Raw genomic sequence first — 20,931 nt, forward strand, 5'->3', positions numbered from 1 at the left:
GTAGGTGCAGGATGTCATTTTGGAGGCCAGAAGGCCATCAACTAGAAAAGCTTACTTCGCAAAATGGAAACGTTTTTGTGTCTGGAATGAGAAAAAGGGCCAGAACCCTGGAAAACTGAATTTATCTCAAATACTACAATATTTGGCTGAACTGCTAAGCAGTGGACTTTCGTTCTCCTCCATCAAAATCCATGCCTCAGCCATTTCTGCAGAATACAACACTGATCCTCCTTTATTCTCTCACCCTCTTTTAAGACAGTTCCTCAGAGGGGCTAAGAATTTAAGACCTCCAAGGAAACAACCAATACCTGCTTGGGATCTAAATTTCATTCTGAAAAACTGACTTTGCCTCCTTTTGAGCCAGCTGCTTCATCAGATTTGCAATATTTGTCCTGGAAAACAGCTTTCCTTCTGGCTATCACTTCAGCTCGTAGAGTTTCAGAACTACAGGCCCTCATGGCGGTCCAGCCTTTTATCATCTTCCATCAGGACAGAGTTTCCTTACGAACCAACCCGTCCTTTATGCCTAAAGTGGTATCCAGGGTAGCTTTAAATCAGGCCATACATTTACCTACTTTTTATCCCAATCCTCAAAACAAAGGGGAGAGATTACTACATTCCTTGGACATCCACAGGCAACTGTGTTATTATTTGGACAGAACAAAACCTTTCAGAAAATCAGAACAGCTCTTTGTGGCCTATGCAGTAGGAGCTCAAGGAAAGCCAATTTCCAAGCAGACAATCTCAAAATGGATAGCCCACTGCATACGCTTTTGCTATTCCTTTCATGGCAAAACTGTTCCTACAGGCATTAGAACTCATTCCACCAGGGCCACAGCCACCTCTGCAGCCTTCCTCAGAGGAGTTCCTACCAAGGATATCTTGGAAGCAGCCACTTGGAGTTCTGTGCATACCTTCTCCAAACACTACAACCTACCATTATACTCCAAATCTAGAGCAGGCTTTGCCACTGCAGTCTTGCAGTGCATTTTGGCTCCTCCTAGTTCCACCTAGTGCCTACCACCCCTTTCTTAGCTTTGGGATTCTACCCATCTGTTATGACTGCAGCTGTATGCACGATGAACATAGTACAGTTTTGTACCTACCATAAATGTAGATGTTCGAGTGCTAATACAGCTGCAGTCCAGGTTTCCCTCCCTCCTTCCCCTCTAGGGGTATTCTTTTATGGTGTATTTGCTTGCAACTACTGTTTTTTGATTATATTGCATTGCATTACTTCATAATTTTATGTATTGCCTTCCTTCTGGGGGCACCTGACATCTGGGGCAAGAAAAACTGAAGAAAATGGCATTGGCTGGTTCTTTTATACCCCTGTCGCACTGACGTCAGGAAAGAAGCGACGACAACCGACGCCGGACCTAGACTTTGGAATTTGGCCGACTGAGGACATGCCTGACGGCAGGAGAACCCATCTGTTATGACTGCAGCTGTATTAGCACTCGGACATCTACATTTATGGTAGGTACAAAACTGTACTTTTTTTGGGGTGATTGTAAAGCTGAGTTAAACTCATTTAATGTTTCATACTTCACATATCCCTAGCTATCCACAATATTTAGATGCCCATGAACAAGGTGGTGCAAGAAGAAATATGGTCTACCACTCTGTTTTTATGTTTTATATACTTTATATGTGGTGAGATGAGGACATAGAATTGTCTTCCATAAATAAGAGGGGGGGGGAAGGAATAAATCAGTAAGATATGCTTCTAGATTGCACACAACAACATGTATGTAAGTATGCTTTACAATGTACCAGCCACTGTCTTGGAATCATTAAAATGTTTTTCAAAGTAGCATAAATTTATAAAGCCTGCTTAGTCTAAATTTTTAATGAAGACTGTTATCCTAAGAAGCAATAAATTAAACATTCAGAAAATATGTTTGTTTTGCTTTTCTAAAATGTCAGATTTTAATAGCAGTGTGTATGTGTGTTTTTCAGTTAATTATGAAGACTTAATGAGAAATCTGACAGTAAGTGACCTCTCGTTATTTCTTTTTACTGAAATATATTTTGATTTGAAGACAGACCTTTACACAGTAATAGCACATTTATTGTTGGTTTACTTTTCTTGATTAATTGTGAATTTATTGACAAATATTGCAAGTTTTTGTTTTGATACAGCAATAAAATGCAAAATTCACTTGCATACAATGTTATTAGTTTATAAACTCAACCGCTGTACAAATTCATACTTATATCTACATCTATATCTGTATCAGTACATTTCTTGTTTTTTATATATATATATATATATATATATATATATATATATATATATATATATATTAGTTCTTTTTTTCTCTGCATGTATATATATATATATATATATATATATATATATATATATACACATACATACATATATATATATATATATATATATATATATATATATATATATATGCATATATATATATGCATATATATATATTTATATAAAAATGAATACACACGCACACATATTCATCTGCATATATGTGTGTATGCATGTAAAATAAATTCAGGGACTGGTCAGTTCCATATTTATATTTGGATAATATCATGGAGATATAAAGCCCTTTTACTAATTGTTTGTTATCTCAGTAATACCCATATTCTCATCTAGGGGCTTCCATATGGCATGAAATTATTTTCTGTAACCTAGACATTTGCTTAAAAACTATTTTTGCAGTAGTCTGATAGATTGACACAGGTCCAAGTATTTATACACCATGTAATCATGTCCTGTATCCTTGTTAGCCGAGGAAAGGAAGTACATTTCCTTCTCCGAATCAGAGTGCCTCCTAGTTCTTTCCTTCAGAGTCTCAGAGCTTTTCACATGTGCCACTTTACCATCTGATCCAATAATACACAGCCATGACAAATGTATCCTCCGATATAAACTTAACAAAACACAAAGTGCGTTTTTATACATCATTTGGTTTTTGCTAATATTTAACATGTTTTGGTAATTTGGTTTAAGTCTACAACACAGGAACTAGATACAATGTACTAGTGGTGATTGAGTAATTCTAATAGTCTGATTGACACAAACTTTATCACACATATAAATGCTTATTGATACCTTTAGCTTTGGAAGATTGTCTGAATCCGTGAGTGTACATCGCTTTACCCTTTCTGAATAGTAAACCTTCTCTATAAACTTGATAAACCTTTAGAAAAAAACGCTTTTTTTATTTTGTTTCCTCCTTTTGTAGGCACAGTTTTAAAATAATAGCTTTATCTATGTGTAATTTGAGACACAGTTTACAAAATACTTGGAAAGGCTCACCCAGACTCTGCTACACTTTGCTGTGAGGGAAAGGTTGGTTTGCTTTTTATTTGTTGTATTTTGTATTACTTTATTGTCTTTTTATATTTTGAGTGCTGTGATTTGTTTTCTTTACCTTGTGTTTTGCTTGTGTTCTGCTTTTAACTGCATATTAAAACTTCAAAAGACCCCACAGCTCTGTCTCTTGTGAGTCAGGCAGAAATTAGAACTGATCAATTAAGGACTCATACATAAGACAGAAGAGGTCACTTATGGTTAATCATTTGCGAACTGAGGGGGTGGAGCTAGGAACTAAACCTTCTATTTAAGGGGCAAAATAAAGCATTTCAGAGCTTTATTGGATAGGCTCACCCAGACTCTCCTACACTTTGTTGTAAGGGAAAGGTTGGTTTGCTTTTTAATTGTTGTATTTTGTATTAATTTATTGCCTTTTATATTTTGAGTGCTGTGATTTATTATCTTTACCTTGTGTTTTGCTTTTAACTGCATATTAAAACTTCAAAAGGCCCCACAGCTCTGTCTCTTGTGAGTTAGGCTGACATTAGAACTGATCAATTAAGGACTCATACATAAGACAGAAGAGGTCACTTAAGGTTAATCATTTGTGAACAGAGGGGATGGAGCTAGGAACGTAACCTTCTATTTAAGGGGGTAAATAAAACATTTCAGAGCTTTATTGGAAAGGCTTACCCAGACTCTGCTACACTTTGCTGTGAGAGAAAGGTTGGTTTACTTTTTATTTGTTGTATTTTGTATTAGTTTATTGCCTTTTTATATTTTGAGTGCTGTGATTTGTTTTCTTTACCTTGTGTTTTGCTTGTGTTCTGCTTTTAACTGCATATTAAAACTTCAAAAGACCCCACAGCTCTGTCTCTTGTGAGTCAGGCAGAAATTTTTCCCCACCCTGTCACTGTCATGTTCTTAAATACCACTGTCTTTCTAGTTGCCTGCCTCTTATGTCAATTTGACCATATATCTCATTTCCTCTCTGCTTTCACTGGCTTGTGTGAGTAAGCACAAAATTATCAGTTTGTGAAATCACCCCCCTTCAACTATTTACATTTATTGGCCATTCTACTGTATTCCATAGTACCAGAATACAAAAGTGACTCTCCACTAAAACTTAACTTTTTAGACATGTAAAACTTAAGTTACCTAGTTTCACATCTAATTTCTCTAGTGCACACTGCAGTGTTTAGGATAAACTTTTTTTTTCATCTTACTTTTAACCATCCCTGTGACTAGCACTTGCTCTAATACCTGCTGGAAAGCACTAGAAAGCCTTAAACTGATACAAGCACTCAACTCTCCTTATTAATAAGGAGAAATTAATCATAGGCACTAAACAGCCTATAATTGCAAAGTACCTCGCTAAGGGAAGGGAAAACAGCTCCTGTACATTTGAAAAAGCACCAAACTAGGCATGTCCAAGGGTACGCTTCTAGTGATTTCTCCTGTCCACCAGTGAATCTGGGCATACTGGGGCAATGCAGCAATTGCCTCATGTACACAGACAATGCTCTCCTCCTACCACCCAACACTACAACCTGTGAGAGATGCACTTACATAGCCAAACTGGAAGCAGAGCTCTCTCCACCCAAGATTGTGCTAGACAGTCAAGAGGAGAAGGTTAACACCCGCACTACACCTCAAGCAACACATAGCCCTTCTAAACTCACACCACCAACACCCACACCCACACGTGGCAACACTAAATCCACATTTGCAGAGGCCCTTAACTGTAACCTGCCCAAGCAACAAGGGCCTCCGAAGCTGAAATGCAAACAAACACCAATCACAACCAAAGTGTCACATAGCTTGCAACACCAGTGTGCCACCCAGCAACAGCCCCTAAGGCAAGACAGTGTACCTAACACTTTAGTCATAGGTGACTCTATAGTCAGACACACTGATGTCCCACTCACTAGGCAGAACAAGGAGAAAATTACAGTGAGCTGCCTGTCGGGTGCCAGGATCTGCCACATAACTCATGCACTCAAGTCACTCCACAACAAGTACAAATATGACTCTGTCATTGTCCATGTTGGAGTGAATGACTTGAGACGTACCTCCCTGGACTACATGAAAAGAAACATGGAAGAGCTCTCAGATCATGTGGCCCAGGCAGGTATGACCCTAGCCCTGAGTAGCATCTTGCTTTCGCCCAGAATTATACCACAATATAAGGACAAAATGATTGACTTCAACAATTGGCTAAGCTTCTGGTGTCATTCAAAGGGGATCCTGTATCTGTCTGCCTTGGACGACATGATCGACAGACCACGATGCTTTGCCAGAGATGGTCTGCCCCTGTCGCCCCTGGGATTCAGATTATTGACAAAGGCTCTTGCCACCCCATAGTACCTTTTTTAGGCAAAGTTCAAAGGACAAAACCACCACCATAACATGTACAAACATGCAAAATCTGAAGGTAATGCTACTCAATGTCAGAAGTCTAAACCTCAAAATGCACTTTCTCGAGGCACTCCTAAAAATGGAGAACATCGATATCTGTGCAGTAACTGAGACCTGGTTCAAAGCTCCAGAGAGCACCGCTGCAATTCCCGGCTACAACTCTTACCACACTTTTCGGCTACCAAACCAGGATCGAAACACTATAGGTGGAGGGGAGTCCATATTCACCAAGGATATTCACACCACCAAGTTAGTTGCCCAACACAATGCATCTGAAATTCTCCAGGTGCAACTAACACTAGGTAAGACTGCAATCCAAATTGTAGCTTGCTACAGATCCCCCACCATGCCCCAAGATTCTCACTAAACTTTTCTAAACATATTGGAAAATATTAATATACAGCCAAACACCCTAATACTGGGTGATTTCAACTATCCTGCCATTAACTTGGAAAACTACTCGTGTACCAACACCTTTGCCCAATGGTTTTTGGAATTCATAAATTCCAATGCCCTGGATCAACTAATCCATAGTCCCACCAGGGGCTCCAATATCCTAGACCTGGTCATTACCAATATGGAAAATCGATGCTCCACACCTATGGTCACCCCCTCATTGGTCAGATCAGACCATAAGCTAATCACCCTTAACATCCACATCCCACCCCCACCCCCCACCCCCCAGTAAGGAAACCTCCATAAAAAACTTCTCCAAAGCCAACTTCATGCTACTGAAGTCCGAAGTTACAAACTTCATGACACCCATGCAGATGGGAACTGAAATTTTGACTGCTGATTCCTATACTAAGGCACTGTACGAGCACATCCACTCATGCATGAAGCGTGCCAACCCAAATAGAACCAAGATGCTCTCTTCCAAGAAAAGGAAGTCAATCTGGTGTTCCCCTGCCATAAACAAACTTTACAACAAAAGGAAGAAACTGTTGCAGAAAAGAGGAAAATCCCAGGATGCAAAAAACTCCCTTACCAGCCTCAGTAAGAAGCTGAGATCCCTCGTAAAATCCTCCAAAGCTAGTTGCGAAAATAAAATTGCCAAAGATTCCAAAGACAACCACAAGGCATTCTATAACTATGTCAAGAATCTAAATGGCAATGCTCAGATCTGCTCTGAGCTACAACAGAATGGCATTAAATATACTGATCCCAAGGATATTGCCAATATCCTGGCAGATCGTTTCAGAGTCAACTTCACCCCCCTCTCAACCACTAAATGGCCCATCTCAATACCGGAAGATTGCCAAATTCCGGTAATAATGACCAAACAGGTAAAAAACGCACTCTCCAAAGCTAAGAATGCAGCATCCATGGGACCAGATGGCATCCCAGGCTGTGTACTACATGAACTACAAAATGAACTGGCACCTCACCTAAGTGTCATGTTTAACCATACCCTCACCTCAGGCTTCATGCCCACTGAGTGGCGCACAGCTACAGTTATCCCACTCCACAAGGGGGGATCCACCTTGGCTCCCGGGAACTACCGCCCCATCAGTCTGATGAACCTGATCTGCAAAGCCATGGAACGTATTATCGTGGAACTTGTAAACAAAGACTATTGGCAATCTTAAAACACTGGGCCCCACCCAGTTTGGGTTCGTGAATTGCCAACCTTGTCTCCTGAACCTGATTGACTTATTCGAATTAGTCTTCAGAGCCGTGGACGAGGGTAAGGCAGTCCACACAGCCTATCTGGACCTTGCCAAAGCCTTTGACACCATCCCCCACTCTGGAATCATAGATAAACTTAGTAAGCTGGGCATTAATCTCTACGTCACTCAATGGGTTGCCAACTGGCTTACTGACAGAACCCACACTGTAAAAGTAGCAAACTCCAGATCCAGCTCCAGACAAGTGACAAGTGGAGTACCTCAGGGTTCAGTCCTGGGACCTCTCTTGTTTGGCATCTACTTCTCTGATGTACAGGCCAACACTAAGGGACTCTGGCTAACAAAGTTTGCAGATGACTGCAAACTGGGAGCCATTATTGAATCCCCAAATGATGTCGATACTCTACAAAAGGGCCTTATAGAAATAGGTGCTTGGTGCCAGAGCCATGGGCTCAAGCTCAATGGCAAGAAATGTATAGTTATCCCCTTTGGGAAAAAGCATGTACCCATGAATTATCACATAGGTGGCAGTACACTGAACACCGAAAGTGTGATAAGAGACTTAGGGACACATGTGGACAGTGGTCTCACCTTCAATAACCACATCGCTACAACAGTCAGGAAATCCTTCTGTGTGACACACCTCATCACTAAGGGCTTTTCATCCAGAAAAAAAGGAGGTCATTGTCCCACTGTACTCATCCCTCATTAGACCCGTTATAGAATACAATGCCCCATTTGGTATGTACCTCTCAAGATATCTTCAACAACTGGAAAGGCCACAGAAATACCTCACTAAAGGAATCACAGGTCTAAAGCAGATGCCCTACACTGACCACCTTAAAAAACTTGAGCTATACTCTGTCGCATATCATCTACTCAGAGGCAATCTCTGTTTAACATACAAGGCCATGTCAAACCCAGAGCTGTTGGACATGCTACACTTAAAGAAATCCCAATTCCTCAGAACCACACACTCCAGGGATCTAAACCTTGTCATCACAATAAACAAAACATGCTGGAAGGATAGGTTCCTGACCCAGAGACTCCCCAGACTCCAGAATAGACTGCCCATACATGCCAAGCAGAGCACCTCTTTGGCCCTCTTCAAAAGGAACCTTGATGATTGGATGGGAGAAAGGAAATAAACCCCAGGGATTACGTCAGTCACCCTGCTAGACAGGGGTCCAGGGAAGTAAATAGTGTGGGAAGAAATAGCCAGGGAATTGTTATGGCTAGGCTTCTATAGGCCCTAGGGCCGATAGCCTAGTACCAACCTGTGAACCTATGAATACTGTTATAATTTTATAACAATCTTAGAAGATTTTAAGCAACAATATTAAACTAGTAAACTGACTTACTTGAGAATGCACGATCTTTGGTTAGAATTCATATGACCAGAGTTAGTCATACCTTTGGTATAATGCCAAGCACATTTCTTTGACCTGTGCAATGTGTGCATTGTGCTCCGTAATCCCATTTCACTGTGGGAGTCAGTGTCAATAAAGACTAGACTTCATGGATTCATCTGTACTACTGTGACTGCTAACTGGTGCCACTTCATTATTATTTTTTTGAATAAATCATGTGCCCCTTTAATACTAGGTCATTGTCCCCCTTCAGTTAAAATAATCCATGCTTACTCTTACGCTTGGTCATCCCTTGGTGATTTATTTATTAGGGTCAGAGCTCCCGTTAGTTTTCTGTTGTATAATACATAGCTTCTGAATTTCCACCCTCACTCCATAAGTCATACGTTTCACTCCCTTTATGACCCTTATTATACTTCTTTGTATCCCCTCTAAGTCAACCTGTCATTTTCAACTTGGAGGATAAAAAAGAACCAGGGAATGCCATTTATGACTTAAGGTGATGTAAATTCTTAAAAGCATATATGTTTTGAGATGATACATTTAAATAAACATCCCACATTCCTGTTTTCTCACATTGTGGCTCCAGCTTGATGTTGAGTTTTCATTTTATATTAGCACACACACACACTCCTACATTTGTATCTTTACCAAACAGATTAAAAACTTTGTTCTTATTTTCTCTCACCTGTGGACTCTTATAAGGTGATTTGTGCCCTTCCTTCCAAGCCAGATCAAACTTTTCTGTCTGTGACTTCCTTTTCCTTGAAAAGAAAAACTCGAGAGTTAGTACCTGTTTAAGATCTATTTATTTATTTATTTTTTTTTGCCAGAGTATCAAGTCTTGATTCAGGAATAAACTCATCAGTCTGTACTCCCCCCTTACCTGTAAAAAGCTTACTTTACATATTAGACTGTCTAATACCTTAGCAACATTCATACTAATTAGATGGATGAATGGGATCCCATGACATCTTCCCAGGAGTTGCTTACTGCAAACTTTCAAGTATACCAAACTAAACATTATCCCATAGAACTTTTCACTATTCCCTTTTCTCTCATCTTTCCTCACCTTTCTCCAACATCTCCCCATTCTCACTCTCTCTAGCATAATTTGTTTGAAATTATCTCTACCTCCTACCATCATCTTCTGAGTGGTTTGCTGACCTTCAAGACTTCGTCTTCTTCTGTGGTACCATTGGCTAATCCTACAATGGTTGGCATACCATTTGCATAGTATGAGCGTATGAACCCATGGACCTTTGAACATTTCTAGACTATTATGAAATAAAAGTCAGTGATAATTCCGGAACAAGAACATTCAATTACAGTGAGAGGAAGGTTTGCCATTCACAAAGTATATGAACTGCAGCTTGACTATATTGCTTAGTAACAGAATTTATAATATTTTTGAAGTATTTGTCCACTGCTTTTGTGACATTGTACATGAAATTAGTGGAATGGTCTTGTACGTTTCCCTTTTATGAAATATTGTAAAAAGTTACATAGGTAAATGAAGGGCAATAGGCACTCTGTTTTCTTTGACAATTAAGTGTCTAGCCCCAACAAAACATCTTAGCCCAAAAAGTTTTCAAAAGCTTACTCCAATATTGGGGAAGGGAATGCAACATAGGCCTGTAAAGAATTTGTGAATACTCATTTAGTTGTTGAGATTAATCTAGAATGCTGTAAGAATATTACTTTATGATTTAGTAGTAAAAGTTTGTTCCAATGGTGGGGAAAGCAGTGAGATCTGAATTTGGCACACCAGTGTGCACTTTTAATTTGTTGATAAAGATTTAATTCCTTTATGTGGATTTTTGATTATTAGTATCCCAAAGGCATAGGAGATCAAGGCAGGTAGGGTCTTTTATGGCACAGGAAGCTAAACAGAGATTGCTATGGAGTAGTCTGCAGGAAAGTTAATACAGAGAAAGCGCTACCAGTCTATCAAAATAACTAAGGGACTTCCTGCCTTTGAACTTTTTGATTAGGAATCTCTGGAGCCTCTCAAGATGAACAGTGTGGTTCGATGGGTACATACCAATGGGAACATTATATTCAATAACAGTTCAAACAATAGATGACTGAAGGGAGAGTAATATTTTTTTCCAGATCTGGAGGAAATGTCCTTTATTTATTTAGCCAGATAAATGGGATTTCTGACTGCAGTGGAGGCATCATAGCAAAAGGATAAAGGTGTCATCAGCAAGGGAGTCAAGAACTCTGTTATCAATGTCTTTTTGTAGTGGTGTGTCATCTGTGTGGTTGGACATGGGAAAGTTTGCAGTTGTTGTCTTTGCACCCCAGTTATTGGCATACTCTGACCTTTGCTGGAGTATTTACCTATCAGTGGATGATTGAATTACCAGGAATCAAACAGTAAAAGGCTCATGGAGTATCTGTCCCTCCAGGACTAGGCCCAAATAAGATAAAACGGTCCACTCCACGTAAATGTAGCAAACAAGAATCTTTAATAAAAAGGTTAAGTACTCTCGTCCCTTCTAATCTGTTGGGACCTCATCAGAACCAAGATAAGAGTATTCATCTGGTTTATATAATCAAAAAAAAATCATCATGTGACAAGAAACATCATGTGACAGTATTACAAACTTAAAACTTAACAATTGGCTCTGCTCACATAACAGCCCAGGACAAAACCTAGTTTCTCTAAAACACTTCTCCTGACTAGGATTCCTTTACCCTCTCTTGCCTACACAGTTTTCCTGTCTCTAACAACTTTTTAAACAAATACTATCACAAACCATACAAATTAATTTCTAATGCACTTTAGTACTCTCTAGAAAGTAATTGTATTAACTTCGATAAGCAAAACCTCCTACTAGATTAAGTTTTAGCTTACAAAAGACATCGCATTGTACTTTGAATTTCCTACTTGACATAATGATGTTCATTTCCAAGTGTATGCTGCATATTTTATATCTGTTTGCCACTATAAGCTTGTATACACTGTATTATTGGACTTTGTTATAACATTTTTTACACAAGCTATTTTAACTTGTGTTTGTCATAACTTGTTTGGTTTTGTATGTGGAGCTTTTCTCCCCGGGCCTCCGCTGAAAATGGGCTCACATTCAGTTGGACTTTCCCCATAAACAAATGTAAAATAAATAAAACTTAAGTGAAAGCTTCTAAAAATCTAAACAAGTTCTAAAATAAGTTCTGTTAAAAGCCTGTAAATACATTTAAAATGTAAAGAAATCAAAAAGTACAAAAACATTTAATACAAAAAGTTGCTTAGGGTATATGATAATAGAGCAATATATGTGAAGTAGAATGTTTTGTTAATATTAATTTATTACAATTTGATTACTTTTGTATAATTGCAAATTTGCCTGTGTCACAAGTAATAATTCAATAAAGATTAAAAAAAAACTGAAAATGTTAGAATTTCCTAGCTCTTAACTTTATAAAAAGGTAGAAGTGAAATGTGATCATTCAGGCCCGGAGGGTTTGAAGCAATTAACTTTAATTGCCAAAATAATTCCCTATTTTCCAGGAAGGTTTGCCAATCCCCTCCCCAGTCATTGTGGGGGACTACCTCAAGAATACCAAAAAAAAGAATTGTTATAAGTAGTACATGACAGTTTGTACTTATAAAGTAAACTATTAAGATTTTGCTTGGAAATGTAATAATGCTTGTAGATGTGTTTGTGAAGGCATCCTCCTGTTTTGCCAGCATAAAAATTATTACAACCAGAGCTGATAAGAATGTAAGCTATTCCTTTTGTGGAAGAGTTACCTTTTACTAGCTTTACACTTTGGTCACTACACAAACAAGTTTGTCCCTCAAAAATGAAGGAACATTGGTTGCAAGCACCACATTTACATGTGCCTGTTGAGAAGCTTTTTGTGAATTTGCTTAGTGCTTTCTCAAACAAGTGTTTTAAATTATTACCTGTTTTGTAAATGAAGGAAAGTTTGTTATCAACAAGACTATATAGGTTGGGGTCTATTTTGAACAAATTACAGTTATTTTGTATTATACTTTTTCATTTCTTCGGCAAACCCGTCAAATTTAATAACCGAAGAATTAGTAAAGCAGGTAGTGGTATCTTCAGTGACCTCTCTTCCAGGTTACTTGTGTAACCTAGTTCTAAAAGGAGGGAATATTTAGACCACCACCTTTTAATTATCTTCAACCTAATAGCATTGAGCAAATTTTGTAGATATCCCCTTTCTAAAAACATGTTGGTAATTTTATTACATTCTGCTAAAAATAAGTCAAAAGTTGAACACATTCTAGCTGCCCTTTGAAAACACTTTTTTGCTGGTGTATGGGTGAAAGGTTTAAAAATGTAAATGGGTGTTAGAGAAAGTGTCTTTCCTATAAATGGTAGACTGAATTTTCTTCAAATTTAGAGTTTTTGAAATAGAAATGTTTAAGAAATAGCATGCATGTTTGTCAAAAGGGTGGCTAAACTTTAAAACTACAGTAGTAGTGTTTATGAATTCCATGAATTTGGGAATCTCATCTTCTGCACTCACCCAGAGGTAAAATAAGTCATCTATCTATCTAAAGTATTGTTTCTAACAGGATGAAAAGGTAGAATCCCAAGTATATCTTTTTTCCCACAAAAAGATTACAAAATTGGCAAAAATAGGGGCACAGGCTGCGCCTATTGCCACTCGCTGTACCTGCCGGAAATATTCTCCCTCAAAATACATAAAGCTATTTTCTAGATGATTGAATTACAAAGTCAGTCTGCAAATGTAGTTAACCAGAGACCAGGGGCACTGACTTGCAGATCTGAGAAGTCAGTGCTAAATAGGACCTAATACCAAACAGTGAGGAACACTTCTTGAGACATTTTTACTCAGAGGCATTGGCTGCAACTCTAAGAACAACATGAGTTGTGTTAGTCAACCAGTTAACCTACCCTCCATACAATATGTGAATTTATATTCAGGTTTACAAGTATGTCTATTCCACCCGTATGGCACCTATATGAGAATGGTATCAAATGCCTTATTGTTTACTGCATAGCTATTATTTACTGCTTCAGTGACCTTTTCAAAGAAATTAATGAGCTTAAGAAGGTATGACTTGCCTTAGACAAAACAGAATTTAACAAGTGATTGATACACAAGGAAGTAAACAAGAAGGACCTGTATTTGTAAGGACAAGGCCAAAGATATTTGTTTCCCTAGTTGCAGTGCCAACTATCTATTTAAGGTAGTTAGCATTTACAAAGTCAAGGAAGCAATAGGTGTGCTTATTGTTTGCGCTGCAGGTCTGCCGATGTTTCCATTGATGATATTGTATTCATTGTAACACAGACAATGAATTGTGCACTGTAGCAAAATGTCAGGACATAACTACCACAGAAATGCCAATATTTGAATTTTCACATCCATGGTTCATTGCTCAAAAGCACAGTATTATAACAGAGCTTTGGTAACACTGGGGCGGTCTGCATACAGATGCAGATTTCATGAAGCTTTTGAGGTATACTGCACAAGAACTGTACTCTGAAATATTTGCTACCTGAATAGAAAATTGATAAAACAGGTTATTGGTCTGCAGGACCGTGCTGACCATTACAAAAGTGAAACTTCTCTTTATTCTTGTGTAATACTATTTTTTATGTTTTATCAGTTGCTGCATGTGAACCATCAGCCCTACTTTGATTGATCAGTGCATTCATTTATCCTTGAGTTGTGATCCAATCAAATGTGACCATCATCTAGGCAGTCATTGGGGTGTTCTAATGATGACCTAAATCCCCTCTCCAGGTAGCTGACATACACACTTGTCTACATGAGGATCTGGAATGCCCCCCCCCCCCCTTGAGATGTGCATGCTCCTGTATATGCACAACTGGAAGGCTATTCCTTATTTCAGCTTGGCAGAGCCAAGCACATTTCTCTGACCTGTGCAATGTGCTCCGTAATCCCATTTCAATGTGGGAGTCAGTGTCAGTAAAGACTAGACTTCACTGATTCAGCTGTACTAATGTGACTGGTAACTCATGCCACTTCAATCATGTGCACCTTTTATTACTGTGTTCACATCAACCTTTAGTCAAATTTCACTTATTCTTGTACTCATGCATGTTGCATTTAAAGTAATGGCCGTCTCCTCTTATAACCTTTCATCCATTTGTGATTTATACATTAGGGTCGGAGTTCCCATTAATATTCTGTTGTGTGATACATAGCTTCCAGTTTCCAGTGTCATTCCATAGGGCATAACTTTCGTTTCCTTTATGACCGGAATCCTCTTGGAGAAAAAAAAAAAGAACTAGAGAATATAATTTATTATTATTTAAGGGTGAGTTAAATTCTTACAGGTATATACTGCCCTGGGTTGATAAATTTAAATAAACATCCTATAATCTTATGTTTTTTCCTACTATATCGCCTACTTGATGATGAATGAAAGGCAGAGACAGGTTTCTGCTTTTTTATAGCTTCATAGCTGCCCCTACTGAAAGAACATTGTGTTATACACTAGATTCCTGGATGATTTGTTTTTCTTGTGGAACAGCCCTAGTGATGATATCCCACTATTTTGGATAACTTAAATAATACCACACATTATTTGGTATTCTCACACACATATAATGCACAAAATATTAACTACTTGGACATTACTATATCATATGATGAGAATGGATTTAGGTCTAATGTCTATCTTAAAGAAACTTTCTGGAACTCTTATTTACATTTTCTATGCAACCACCCTTTAACGTAGAAGAAGAGCCTGGTTAAAGGTTAGGCCATTCAGGTGGCGAGGATGACCTCTCATTTTCAGAATGTGAAGAGAGAATTGGACAAGGTGGGGGAAATGTTTAAGCAAAGAGGTTATCCTAAGGGGTTAGTTGAAGGTATTCTTCAGGAAGTCTACAATAATTGGGTTCATAAATATAAACCATTGTTAGGGGTGGGGTTGAATACCGATAGACCCGAAACAAATGGTGGTAGCCAGAAATTTGAGAAGGCTTGTATATTGCAGTACAACTATTTGTCTGATGACATCAAATATATCATCAGAAAGTACTGGAATATATTTAAGGTAAACCTACAAATTCTTGTATTGTGTGTGAGTATTGTGTAACGACCCGGTGTTTATACACAAAACAGGTGCCAATTTCAAACAGTTGTTGGAATACAAAACTTGGATTAAGGAGGAGGACAGAAAGGGGACTAATCCTTGTGGGAAGTGTAGGCAGTGTACATAGATCAATAGGGAGGCACATTCCACATTAGGGAACATTATGAAAATGAATAGTCAGGGAATTGTTATGGCTAGGCTTCTATAGGTCCTAGGGCCAATAGCCTAGTACCAACCTATGAATATCAGGTTTAAACGTGGGAACTGTGGCACTTAAATGGGTGTTGTATCTTGCTATATGTGGCAAGTGTGAAAGTTATTGTGTGGGCAAGAAGGAATGGGCATTGAGGAGTAGAATTTCTCAACATATGTATGACATAAACAACTAAAAGGACAGCAATGCCCTATGTAAACATTCCTTATTGTGTGAGGGGTTTAATAAATTTGTTTTTAGCATTTTGGATACTGTTGCTATAGACCAGAAAGGGGGCAACTGGAAGAATGTTTGGATGAAGAAAGAGATGCAGTGGCAATTGAGACTGGCTACTGACTTTCCCCAGTCTAAATTAAGTTCTGTATCGCCTGTATTAAAGGAAAAAGCTGAAAAATGTTACAGAATCATTTTTTTTGGAAAAAGTGTTGTGTATGTATATTTATTATACACTATTTACCATGTGAATTTTTACATGTGCAAGACAATGCATTTTATTCTTTTATGTTCATTTTTCAATGGGAATTTTTTATGTCATTAATATTAAGTGAAAAGTGGGTAGGTGTTTTGTATTGCTAACCAGTTGTGTTGCTTGGTAAGATATTTAAACAGGGTCATTGAGTGTAGCTATGTATTCTGATGAAGTCTCGCTTTTGTGGAGACGAAAGTGCTTAATACTTGTGTTCTTCATTAAAATTATTTCCATCCAGTATCCTGTTCAAGTACGTTTTATTGGATTGAATACTGTAGAAGGCTTAAATTAATCCTGAAAACTGCGTTGACATCTAGAAACAAAATCCAAGCTGTAAACCAATTTGCTCTTCCTGTCCTGACATACAGTTTTGTAGTGATTGACTGTCCCCAAAATGTGTTGGATAGATTAGATAGGAAAACAAGAAGGATGCTTCATGCTCACCAAATGATTTATAAAATCACTGTATACCAAGATTATGTATTCCCCATTCCGAAGGAAGGATGGGCCTCCTTGAAATTGATTACATGTATAGATCTGCTTTTGTGGGACTCCACATATAGGTTCATAGGTGTGTACTATGCTAACAGCCCTGGAGCCTATATAAGCCTAGCCCAAGAAGATTCCCTGGCATCATGCCACCCAAAGTTAGTTCCCAGTGCCTCAAGCAAGGCCACTGAAGTGATCCCCAGGGTGAACTTCCTATTGCCCATCCACTCATTAAGATTTCTCTTAAAGAGGGCCAGTGAAGTGCTCTGCTTGATGTGAATGAGAAGTTTGTTCCAGAGTATGGGAAGTCTCTGGGTTAGGAACCTGTCCCTCTAGCATGTTCTGTTTATTGTGGTAATGAGGTTTAGGTCCCTGGAGCGTGTGGCACGGAGGGATTAGGATTTCTTTTAAGTGTAGCATATCTAGCAGCTCAAGCAGAGATTGCCTCTAAGTAGGCAATAAGAGACATAGTATAGCTGGAGTTTTTTTGAGTCTGTCCATATAGGGCATGTGTCTAAGGCCTAAGATCCTCTTAGTGAGGTATTTTTGTGGTCTTTCCAGTTGTTGTAGGTGTCTAGTGAGGTACATACCAAATGGGGCATTGTATTCTATAACAGGTCTAATGAGGGATGAGTAGAGAGGGATTATGACCTCTTTCTTCCTGGATGAGAAACCTTTTGTAATGAGATGTGCCACACAGAAGGACTTTCTGACTACGGTGGCAATGTAGTTATCAAAGGAGAGGTTGCTGTCAACCTGTGTCCCCGGGTCTCTTATCACACCTTCAGTGTTTAGTGGACTACCACCTATGTGGTAGTTCATGGGAGCCAAATATTTCCCAAAGGGAATGACAATGTTCTTTTTGGCATTGAGCTTAAGGCCATGGTTCTGGCACCAATCATTGGTGTCAGTGAGGCCTTTTTCTAGAATGTCTTCATCAGTTGAAGAATCAATAATGGCTACCAGTTTGCAATCATCTGCGAGCTTGGTCAGCCAGAGTCCCTTTGTGTTGATTTGAACTTCATAGAAGTAGATGCCAAACAGGAGAAAGCCTTAGGACCAATCCCTGTGGGACACCACTTGTAACTGGTCAGTAGTCCGATTTGGAGTCCACCACTTTCAGAGTGTGGGTTTTTATCAGTGAGCCAGTTGGCAACCCATCTTATGGCATAAGGGTTTATGCCTAGTTTAATGAGTTTATCTATGATTCCTAAGTGAGGGATGGTGTCAAAGGCCTTGGCAAGATCTAGGTAGGCTGTGTGAACTACCTTGCCCTCATCCACAGCTCTAGTGACAGACTTGAAGAAGTCTATCAGGTTGAGCAGGCATGATCGACCTTTCACAAACCCAAACTGCATGGGGTCCAGAGTTTGTAGATTCTATATGTTCTTATTTATAAGGTCCATGATGATGCACTCTATAGCCTTACATATCAGAATCGTCAGACTAATGGGGCAGTAGTTCCCAGGGTCTTTAGTCGCTCCCCCTTTGTGGAATGGGATGACCATAGCAGTACTCCATTCGGTAGGAACAAAGTCTGAAATTAAGCTGTGATTGAACAGGGTACTCGGATGTGGTGCCAGTTCACTTTGTAATTCATGTAGAACATAGCCAGGGATATTATCAGGTCCCATGGAAGCCGTATTCTTGGCTTTGGACAGTGCGTTTTTACCTGTGTAGCTGTGATAATAGGAACTTGGCATTCCTGAGGTATTGTGATAGGCCCTTTAGGGGGTGAAAGGGGGGTAAAGTTCACACTGAACCCGTCGGCCAATATGTTGGCAATATCTGTTGGTTCTGTATATGTATTGCCATTGTAGTGTAACTCAGAGCAAATCTGAGTATTGCCATGTAAATTTGTGACATAACTATAGAATGCCTTGTAGTTGTCTATAGAATCTGCAGCAATTTTGTTTTCGTAACTAGCTTTAAAGAATTTGATGATGGATCTCAGTTTTTTGCTGAGGCTAACAAGGGAGCTTTTTCTAGTCTTGGAAATTCACCCTTTTCTGCAACAGTTTTTTCCTTCTATTTTAGAGTTTGTTTATGGTGGGGGGCCACAAGATTGGATTCCTTTTTTTAGAGGAGAGCGTCTTGGTTCTTTCTGGTATGGCCTCTTCCATGCACTTGTGTATGTCCTCATATAGTACATTGGTTCATAGGTTGGTACTAGGCTGTCAGCCCTAGGGCCTATACAAACCTAGCCGTAACAATTCCCTGGATATTTCTTCCCACAATATTTACTTCTCTGGACCCCTGTCTAGCAGGGTGACTGACAAGATCCCTGGGGTGAAGTTCCTATCTCCCATCCAATCGTCAAGGTTCCTTTTGAAGTGGGCCAAAGAGGCGCTCTGCTTGACATGTATGGGCAAGTCTATTCCAGAATATGGGGAGTCTCTGGGTCAGGAACCTATCCCTCCAGCATGTTTTGTTTATTATGATGACAAGGTTTAGATCCCTGGAGCGTGTGGCTCTAAAGGATTGGGATTTCTTTAAGTGGAGCATGTCCAACAGCTCAGGGTTTGACATGGCCTTGTATGTTAAGCAGAGATTGCCTCTGAGTAGACAAAGTATAGCTGGAGTTTTTTTAGACGGTCAGCATAGGGCATCTTCTTTGGGCCTGTGATTCTTTTAGTGAGGTATTCCTGTGGCCTTTCCAGCTGTTGCAGCTGTCTTGTGAGGTACATACCAAATGGGGCATTGTACTCTATAATGGGTCTAATGAGGGATGAGTACAGTGGGACAATGAACTCCTTTTTTCTGGATGAAAAGCCCTTAGTGATGAGGTGTGCCACATAGAAGGATTTCCTGACTGTTGTGGTGATGTGGTTATCGAAGATGAAACCACTGTCCACCTGTTTCCCCAAGTCTCTCATCACACTTTCGGTGTTTAGTGTATTGCCACCTATGTGGTAATTCATGGGTACATAGTTTTTCTGAAAGGGGATAACTATACATTTCTTGGCATTAAGCTTGAGCCCCTGGCTCTGGCACCAAGCATCTGTTTCTGTAAGGCCCTTTTTTAGAATATCCACATCATTTGGGGATTCAGTAATGGCTTCCAGTTTACACTCATCTGCAAACTTTGTTAGCGAGAGTTCCTTAGTGTTGGCGTGTACTTCAGAGAAGTAGATGCCAAACAAGAGCGGTCCCAGGACTGAACGTACTCCACTTGTCACTTGTCTGGAGCTGGATTTGGAGTCTGCTACTTTTACATTCTGGGTTCTGTCAGTAAGCCAGTTGGCAACCCATCGAGTGAAGTAGGGATTTATGCCCAGCTTAGTATGTTTATGTATGAGTCCAGAGTGGGGGATGGTGCTGAAGGCCTTGGCAAGGTCCAGATAGGCTGTGTGGACCACCTTACCCTCGTCCACAGCTGTTCAAAGAAGTCAATCAGGTTCAGGAGACAAGCTCGGCCCTTCATGAACCCAAACTGGGTGGGGTGCAGTGTTCAAAGGTTGCCAATGTCTTTGTTTATAAGTTCCATGGTAATGCATTCCATGCCCTTGCAGATCAGGGTCGTCAGACTGATGGGACGGTAGTTCCCGGGATCCAAGATGGATCCCCCCTTGTGGAGTGGGATAACTGTAGCTGTGTGAAACTCAGTGGGCACGAAGCCTGAGGTGAGAGTATGATTAAACATGACACTTAGGGGAAGTGCCAGTTCATTTTGTAGTTCATGTAGTACAGTGCCCGGGATGTCATCTAGTCCCATGGATGCTGTATTCTTAGCTTTGGAGAGTGCGGTTTCTACCTGTGTGGCCGTGATTACCAGAATTTGGCAATCTTTTGGTATTGAGATAAGCCCTTTAGGGGGTGAGAGGGGGGTGAAGTTGGCACTAAATCGATCTGCCAGGATATTGGCAATATCCTTGGGATCAGTATATTTAATGCCATTCTGTTGTAGCTTAGACCAGATCTGAGCATTGCCATTTAGATTCTTGACATTACTATAGAATGCCTTGTGGTTGTC

The 20,931-nt window shown here is 39.5% G+C and overlaps 1 protein-coding gene across 1 annotated transcript in view; it reads left to right on the top strand.

Moving 5' to 3' along the window:
* ENPP1 (ectonucleotide pyrophosphatase/phosphodiesterase 1) overlaps positions 1-20,931 on the top strand; it is a 1,288,649-nt gene that overhangs the window by 835,292 nt on the left and 432,426 nt on the right. The window contains exon 14 of the mRNA XM_044063702.1: positions 1,963-1,994. Coding sequence (XP_043919637.1) covers positions 1,963-1,994 — 32 coding nt within the window. The remainder of the gene's footprint in view (positions 1-1,962; positions 1,995-20,931) is intronic.

The sequence above is a fragment of the Protopterus annectens genome, chromosome 1.part0 (genome assembly GCF_019279795.1).
Source record: "Protopterus annectens isolate FY-2018-M chromosome 1.part0, PAN1.0, whole genome shotgun sequence".
NCBI classification, from domain to species: domain Eukaryota; kingdom Metazoa; phylum Chordata; order Ceratodontiformes; family Protopteridae; genus Protopterus; species Protopterus annectens.